General features: G+C 65.2%; 1 protein-coding gene across 1 annotated transcript in view; it reads left to right on the forward strand.

Annotated features, from left to right (window-relative positions):
* The window catches only part of PNLDC1 (poly(A)-specific ribonuclease (PARN)-like domain containing 1), a 14,467-nt gene extending 7,139 nt beyond the window's left edge, over positions 1-7,328 (forward strand). Inside the window, exons 11-20 of the mRNA XM_004674168.1 lie at positions 26-53; positions 1,501-1,586; positions 2,561-2,616; positions 4,496-4,560; positions 4,885-4,938; positions 5,050-5,092; positions 5,907-6,006; positions 6,225-6,400; positions 6,477-6,575; positions 7,265-7,328. Coding sequence (XP_004674225.1) covers positions 26-53; positions 1,501-1,586; positions 2,561-2,616; positions 4,496-4,560; positions 4,885-4,938; positions 5,050-5,092; positions 5,907-6,006; positions 6,225-6,400; positions 6,477-6,575; positions 7,265-7,328 — 771 coding nt within the window. The remainder of the gene's footprint in view (positions 1-25; positions 54-1,500; positions 1,587-2,560; positions 2,617-4,495; positions 4,561-4,884; positions 4,939-5,049; positions 5,093-5,906; positions 6,007-6,224; positions 6,401-6,476; positions 6,576-7,264) is intronic.
* The last annotated feature ends 258 nt before the right edge of the window (positions 7,329-7,586 follow it).

A 7,586-nucleotide genomic window follows, 5' to 3' on the forward strand; every position in this document is an offset into this window, starting at 1 on the left:
GCCCCAGGGGGCCCCCACCCCACAGGGCGTGGCTGTCTCCCTGGGCCTGCTGGGTGGGTGACCCTCCCGCCCTGACGTCGCTCAGCCTCACTGGGAAACACGACAAAAACAGAAATGCGTGAAGGAGACGAATCTCGGCTGTGGCGGAGACTACACGCCCAGCCCGCCCCATCCCCACTCCTCAGAGGCAAGCGCCTGCCCCCGCCTCTTGGTGCTCACTCACACCCAGGCCTGGCCATCGCCCCCTGGCCCTCCCAGCTTTGGGCTCGGGACTTCTGAGTCCTGGCCGTAATTCGACTTTCTGCTCTCTCCCTGAGTTTCTGCATTTCTGATCACGCTGTGTACTTGATCGTGGGTATTTCGCTCCCTGAAAGCAGTCACTTGTGTCACTAACCTAAAGGCTGGGTGCTCATCCTGGTGGCCAGAAGTAGGCGCTTGCCTTTGAGAAGTGGGGACCGGGCGGGTGAGCTTGTAACAAACCTCTTTATTACTGTTCTTAAAAGATTTACTTTTGGGGGCCCTCCCTGGTGGCGCAGCGGGTTACATCGCAGCACTGAGAAGCTTAAGCGGCTTCCGCATGAGTTCGGTCCCCGCCTGCCCTGGAGGTGACCACCTGGCCGGCAGACCTCTCCTGACCGCCCGCTGCTCCCTTCAGCAGTGGACTTCGTCCATCTGCCTGTTTGCTCCCCACTCTGTCTCTGGTGAACCCTCTCACTGCCCCTGCAACTCTGGCCTGTACCCCAGTTCTGTATGCATAAAATAAATCTAAGGTTTACTTTTGCATAGAAGAACTGGGGTACAGGCCACAGCTACAGGGTGGGGGGCGGTGTGAGAGGATTCCCCAGAGACAGAGTGGGGAGCAGAACAGGCAGATGGAGCAGCGGGGAGGCAGGAGAGGTCTGCTGCGCCCCGTGGGTCACTCTGGCCGGCCTGACTCGCGCTGCAGTGGCTGGCGTGTGTCATGTGCTGAGACTCCCCTGTGCCACCGTAGGCCCCGGTAATAAACCTCTTTAAACTACGTATAACTGTGATATTTATATGCATAGTTCAGATTTCTTCTTTCATCGGAGTGCTCTATTGTTAAAGTTTGTGCCTGGTTGGATTTTCTCTGAACAATTATTTCCAAATGACACCCTCACACCGCTCTTGTCGGCTACAACTTTGCAAAAGGCGTTAACGCTGGCAATGGGTGGTACCCAAATCTGAAGGAAAACGATGGCCCGTGACGGTTATAAAAGGTGACGGCAGGTTGGTTGGAGGAGTTTTCAGTGATTGGGACTGAGCAGGTTTTCACTCCTGTTTTGTTTTATTTATTAGCCAGTGTTGGTGATAGGCTCAGCTGGAGAATTTTCCTGGCCATTTTTACGAGCAGACTCAATGTGCTGTTGAGAGGTCTTTATGTGGGGCTACTAGGGTGACGTTGGTTTGCGACACACAGGACCCCCCTCAGGTGCTGCTACCAGCAAACTCACTTTTGCTTGTCCGGGTCTTCTCCCTCAGAAAGCTACGACGAATTTAAATTGAACATCCACAACCTTTTTCCTGTTCTCATCGACACCAAGAATGTGACGAAGGATGTCTGGAAGGTGATGAGTGGGACTGCTTCGGGGTAGTGAATTCTTTGTGCCATAAATGCCATAAATACTTAGTTGCTCTCTAATTGTTCCTTGAAATCATCTTTTTTTTTTTGCATAGGAACACTGGGGTGTAGGGCAGAGGTGCGGGGGTACAAGGACTCCCCAGAGACAGAGTGGGGAGCAGAACGGGCAGTTCCACTGAAACCCACTGCGGAGGGGAGCAGCGGGGAGACAGGAGGGGCCTGCTGGGCCCTGGGGGTCCCTCCCTGGTGGGGGATTGAACTCAGGTCTCCTTGGTGACAGCGCTGAGCCTTACCTGCGAAGCCACGGGGCGGGGGGGGTGGGGCTAGTTCTCGTGCACAACGCTTTGCTTCCTTTCGTATTTCAGCACCACTGCGTCATCACGTTAGTTCACAGGTGCCCTTTGTGTTTTCCTCTTCAAGTTTCCAGGTTTTGACTACTTGTTTGTATATACCTGGGAGGTGAACTTAGATGGGGCAGTGGGGAAGTTTGTTCTAGAACTCGATACATCCCCCTCTGTCGTTACCGAGACCCAAGGCACAGGGTTTCAGCCCCACCAGCCCCAGGTCTTGCATGAGCAGACCCGTGTGGACGCTTGGGCAAAGTCGGCCTCGCAGTTTAGGGGCGCAGGGGCATTTCCAAGACGCCCTAGTGGCTTCCCTTGAGTTGTACACACCCCATAGGGAAGGGACCCAGACTGAGATGCCCGAAGGGGAGGAGAAGGACTAGGCCCTCCTGGTGGCCTAGAGGGTCGGGCCAGGCTGTGCTTGTGGTTTTCTCTAGCCAGGGTATTGGGCCCTGTTGGAAGCCCGAGGGCCAGGGCGCGTGGTCAGCGAGGAACAGGAGATGGTGTCTGAAGAGGGGGCGGTGGCAGTTGCTTTGATGGCGCTTGGCGATCGCCAGAACAGGCTGCAAACAGACGCCGCGGGGCTTTACCCACCCGCTTTGTTTCCGTGACACAGGACCTGAACTTCCCCAGGGTCTCCAGCCTCACGGAAGTCTATGAAGTCCTGAACAGGTAAGGGGGGGCGGACGGAGGCTCTCGGCTGGGTGCTGTGCGCCCTGGGCCTAGCGGGGACAGCCCAGGGGCCCGGTGAGGCCCCATCACCTCTGGGGGCCTGCTCAGGGCGAGGGGCTGGTGAAGGGCCTCTCCGTCAGTCAGCAGCTTTCCCCGGCTCAGTGTCAAACAGGACTCCTCTTCCTCCCTAGAGGGGCGCGCTGGTGAGCCGGGGCACCAGAGCCCAACAGCTACACCGTGGGCCCTTCCCAACAGAGCTCGTTGTCGTGTTGGGGTGCCTGGGCGCTGCCCGGCCCGCTCTCCACTGCCTGCCACCTCCCTCCTGCTCCATGGTCTCTGAGGTGGCCCTCCTGGTCCTCATCCCAGGAGAAAATGTGAGGCTAAAGCTGTGTCTCAGCTCCCTGCAGATACTGTCACCTGTCACTCCTGTGCCACCCGCCCGGCCTCGGGCTCTCTTCCCTCTGCAGCAGCCTTCATCGGCCTCCCCTGGGACCGGCCTCCGCTGGGCGCCCAGCGTGGCCACTGTCCTCTCTGCAGCAGGCCTCTCGGGGCTATGACTGTCCCTCAGCCCACTGAGCTCGGGCTCCTTCCTTGCAACGCCTGCTCAGTCCCGTGCCCAGGCAGAGTCCTCAGGCCCTTGGCTGCGGGGGCAGTGCCCAGAGGCACTGGTGTCTCGCAGCTGATGACCGGTCAGGCGTCGGACACCCTGGGCCCCCTCGTGCCTTCTGGGGTCTCTGCTCTTGGGTTTCTCTTCTGGACAGGGTTTTCCCCATTCGTTTCTTGCAGCCCCTCGTTCTTCCACTCATCCCTTAAATTCCTTTCGGCCGTCTCCCTCATTCCGCTTCCTGCTCACGAGGTCCTGGTGGACGGGCCCCGTGTCTGAGGCAGGACTTGGCGCCCTGGCCGTCCACTGGACGGCCCCACCGCGCGGGCCCATCAGCTGGGCGTCCTCTCGGCCCTCCTGCCCCTGAGCCTGCTGCGGCCCTCGCCTTGGGCCTGGAGAGCCGAGCCCCGGCCCGGACTCTGCCCTCTGGGCTTCAGCCTGGAGTTAGCTGCTCAGTCTCTCTGCAGGCACCTGGGGAGAAGCCCTGGCTGGGCCGCGCCTCCGCTTGTGCATGTTCCTCGGGTGCGGGGGGGCCCGGCCGGCCCACGGCGGGGTGGGGGGGTGGGGGAGACTCTGGAGTGTCTGTCAGCTGCTCTGTGCCCTGCCTTGCTGGCCCTGCCTTGGGGCACGGGACACGCCCGGCCGCGCCTGAGGAGCCTCTGTTGCCGTCAGAGGGCGGCGCCGTTTGCCCAGCGCTGGCCCCGTGCCCTGGTCCCCCGCCCCCGCCCTGTGGTCTTCTAAAGCATGAACCTGACTGGCTCATTGTTCTGCTTAGACCCCCGGGGCTCCGACCCCCACCCCCACCCCAAGCAGTGTGCTCCCCACCTCCAGGGCCTGCTCTCCCAAGTGTCTTTCACCCCTGGGCATCTCCCTTCAGCAGGGCTTGCTGCTGCAGGGCTTGTTCCAGGCTGCAGGGACCTGGACCTCCGTGTCCTCTGTCCCCGGTGTGGGGGTGCGGATGGACTGACCCCCATGTCCTCTGTCCCCGGTGTTGGGGTGCGGGCGGTCCAGGCTGCCGTGTCCTCTGTCCCCGGTGTTGGGGTGCGGGTGGCCTGGACTGCCGTGTCCTTTGTCCCCGGTGGGGGGGGTGGGTCTGGGAGCAGCCTGAGGGGCGCCGGGCCCTGTCCTGTCCGCCTGTGCCCTGCCCAGTGGCCCAGCCCTGGCCGCCGCCCCTGGAGCTGGGCTTGCAGAGGAGGTTTCTGTGGCCGAGGCCAGGGGAGGGCAGCAGAGGTGGTTTTGGCCCCTGGGCTCCAGCCCATCTTTCTTCTCCAACAGCAACTTGAATCCCACCAAGAACTCTGGGCCGGAGATCATCCACGCCAGCAAGTGCGAGAAGTATGGTGGGTGCCTGGGCACTCCCCAGGGGCAGAATGCAGGGTGGAGAGCCTGTGTTGGTCCCCCTTCAGCCGGTTGGGAAGGTCTGGGGCTCTCCCTCCTTTGAGGAACCCCCAAGGTGCTGGAGGTCCTGGGTGGGTGTCTGCGGTGCTCCCAGGGGGCTCTGTCAGGAGGCTCCCAGGGAACCCCTGCTGCTGGGGGGCACCCAGGTGGGGCGGCTCTGTTGTGCCATGCCACTGGGGCGGGAGCCATGTGGCAGGAGCCGGGGAGACCCTTCCCAGCCAGGCCCTCATGGCAGTTTGCCCTCTCCTGCTTCCGGGACGACTCAGTGGAGACGAAGTACCCCCACGAGGCAGCCTACGACGCCTTCCTGTGCGGATCCGGTGAGGCTGGGGCCTGTGCGCAGGGCGGGGCTTCCTCGGGGTGGGACTGAGCGGCGGCTGTGAGTAGACACCAGCTGGCGCTGTCTCAGCCGCCCCCTGGCTTCCCCGCAGTTCTCCTGAAGGTGGCGCACTTGCTGCTGAGCGGGGTGCACAGGTGAGTGCCCCCCCCCCCCCCCGGCCAGGGCCTGCCAGCGAGGGGGCTGTCTGGCCAGGGGCAGGGGCTGCCCCGCTGTCCACCACTGGGAGCTGGGGGCAGTGTGTTCAGGCCCCACGGCCTGGCTGGGGAGCAGGGGGGTGCCTGGAATAGGGGCGCGCCTCACAATGCCCAGGTCCCCTTTCCCAGGGCAGCCTCAGCCTCGACGCCCACAGTGCAGGGTTCGTGGCTCCAACCCCGTGCGTTCCCGGGCAGCGGCCTGAGTGACCTTTGTGACAGGTCCGGCAGGCCGGTCCCCTGGGGCGACTTGGAAGCACATTGGACCGTGATCTTTCAGCCGGGCACTGCCTGCCTGTCTGCCTCAGCACCGGCCCCCTCGGACACATCAGCGGGGCCTGGGTGCCCGATGGCCGGGACCACCTCTGGTCCTCGGCAGCTGAGAGCCCTCCCCGGCTTGGGGGAGCTGCCCGAACCCGCCCGCCTGGGGCCTGTGTCCGCATGGAGCTGGGGCTGAGCCAGGAGGCCCGGCCTCTTGGAACCAAGCCCCCCGCCCCCACAGTGGCTCTTGGGGCCTCTGGGCCTGTGCTGCGTGTCGGCGAGGAGGCGTCACCCCGCGGCCACTCACAGGCAACCGCCTGGCAGCGGAGCCTCGGCTGGGCCACTGAGCAGCCGGGGGAGCACACCGATGTGGACCCCGCAGGCCAGACGGGTGGGAGGGGGTTGTCGAGGCACCACGCCCCTGTTCCCCAAGAACCTCACCCCGGCGAGGTCAGGCCGCGGGGTGCCGACACCTTGGGGTCTCTCCGTCCTGCAGCTCCGTGTCCATCCCCGAGCTCTCCTTCCCTCTGTACCTCAGCGTGCTGGCGCCCTACGTGAACCAGGTGAATCTGATCCGAGCCGGGGTCCCCAAGATCGTGAGTAGCCTTCCTTTGCCCCTCTCCGGGTCAGAGGCGGGCTGGCTGCGAGGGGCTTCTGCTGGGGGTGCCCGCGCCGCCCACCGAGCAGCTTTCTGGCGTTTTCCTTTGCAAAACCGGCCTGGACACCCCCCTTCCCTCGAGCCCCGTCCTCGGGACCTCCGCCCGGGCGACTGTCGCAGCAGCCCGGCCAGTGTCCGCTCGCCCCCCGTCTCTAGAACTTCTCCGGCCCGGACTCCCCCAGCACCCGGCCCCCCGTCCTCATCCTCAGCGTCAGGCGGTGGCCGGGCGTCAGCGAGCAGCTGGTCTACCGCGAGTTCCAGAACCTCTGCAAGTTCGACGTCAGGAGGCTGACGCGGAGCCAGTTCCTGCTGCTGACCAACAAGTTCAAGGAGTAGGTGCCGCCCGGGCCGCTGCCCCCCGCCCCGGCCCGGCCGCCGGGCGCGCCTCACCCCGGCCTTGCCTTGCAGCGCCCGGAGCGCGCTGCGGGAGTACCGGCGCCACCCCACCCTGCGCCTGTGCCCGTTCCGCTACTGGCAGCACTGCCCCAACGTCAGCTGCCTGCTGCAGTGAGTGCCCGCGCCCAGGGCGCCCTGCCCGCCGGGGGGCGGCCGCCTCGGACTGCGGGTGCCCGCCTCGGACTGCGGGTGCCCGCCTCGGACTGCGGGTGCCCGCGGGCCCAGCCCAGGGGTCCGGCAGGACGCGCTCGCGCGCTCGGGGCGGAGGCTGGCGGGGCAGACGCGGCGCCCACCCGTGTCTGGCAATGGGTGTTTGCTGGGGTCGCGGGGGGCCCGGGGCGGGGGGAGGTGCCGGGTCAGGGAGATGGGGCCCTTGCTGAAGACCCCAAGGAGAGGGAGGGGAGCGAGGGTCCAGGCGGAGGGCAGCAGGGCCCTGGTGTGGCGAGGGGCAGGAGTGGGCGGGGGCCACAGGGCCGTGGAGGACTCTGGGGTGCTGGGGTTCAGCAGAAGAGGAGTACCTGTCGGGACAGGTTGGGGGGCGGGCGCCGGGGCCACACACCGCGGCGGCGCCCTGGACGCCCCGACAGTCAGCTGGCCTGCGTCCCTGGAGGGGGGCAGAGTCGCGGCCAGCGGCCGGCGTGGGGGAGCCCTGGCCTGAGCGGCCGGTCCTGGCCCCGGGAAGGCTGGCAGGACTCTCGGGCGAGCTCGGGAAGGCGGGCAGCCCATGCGTCAGGCGGCGCCTCGGACCCGTCTCCCCGGAGCCCGCCTGGCCTGAGCCGCGCCGTGTCCCTGTCTTGCAGAGTCTGCGGCGTGGTCACCACCTGGGCCCTTGTCACCTTTCTGCTGGGACGACCGCGGCCCTGACGGTGTGCCCGGCTGCCCTCTGCCCGCTGCCCTGCAGGCTCCTGGCCCGGCTGCGTGGGCGCACCCGCTGCAGACGGGCCTGCGTGGGCCTCCCAAGGAGCGTCATGTTGTTTTGACAGTGAAATTGTCAGTGCTGTCACCATAAAGAAGTCTCTGGAGGAGGCGCTTTTGTGTGTGCACGGAGCTTCCTTTGCTGAATGACCGGGGAGAAGGCGCTGGCCGGAGCCTCACAGGAGGCTGGGTGGGTGAGCGGGCGGG

Source organism: Condylura cristata, unplaced genomic scaffold, assembly GCF_000260355.1.
Source record: "Condylura cristata isolate star-nosed mole 26May11 unplaced genomic scaffold, ConCri1.0 scaffold00001, whole genome shotgun sequence".
Lineage (NCBI taxonomy): Eukaryota > Metazoa > Chordata > Mammalia > Eulipotyphla > Talpidae > Condylura > Condylura cristata.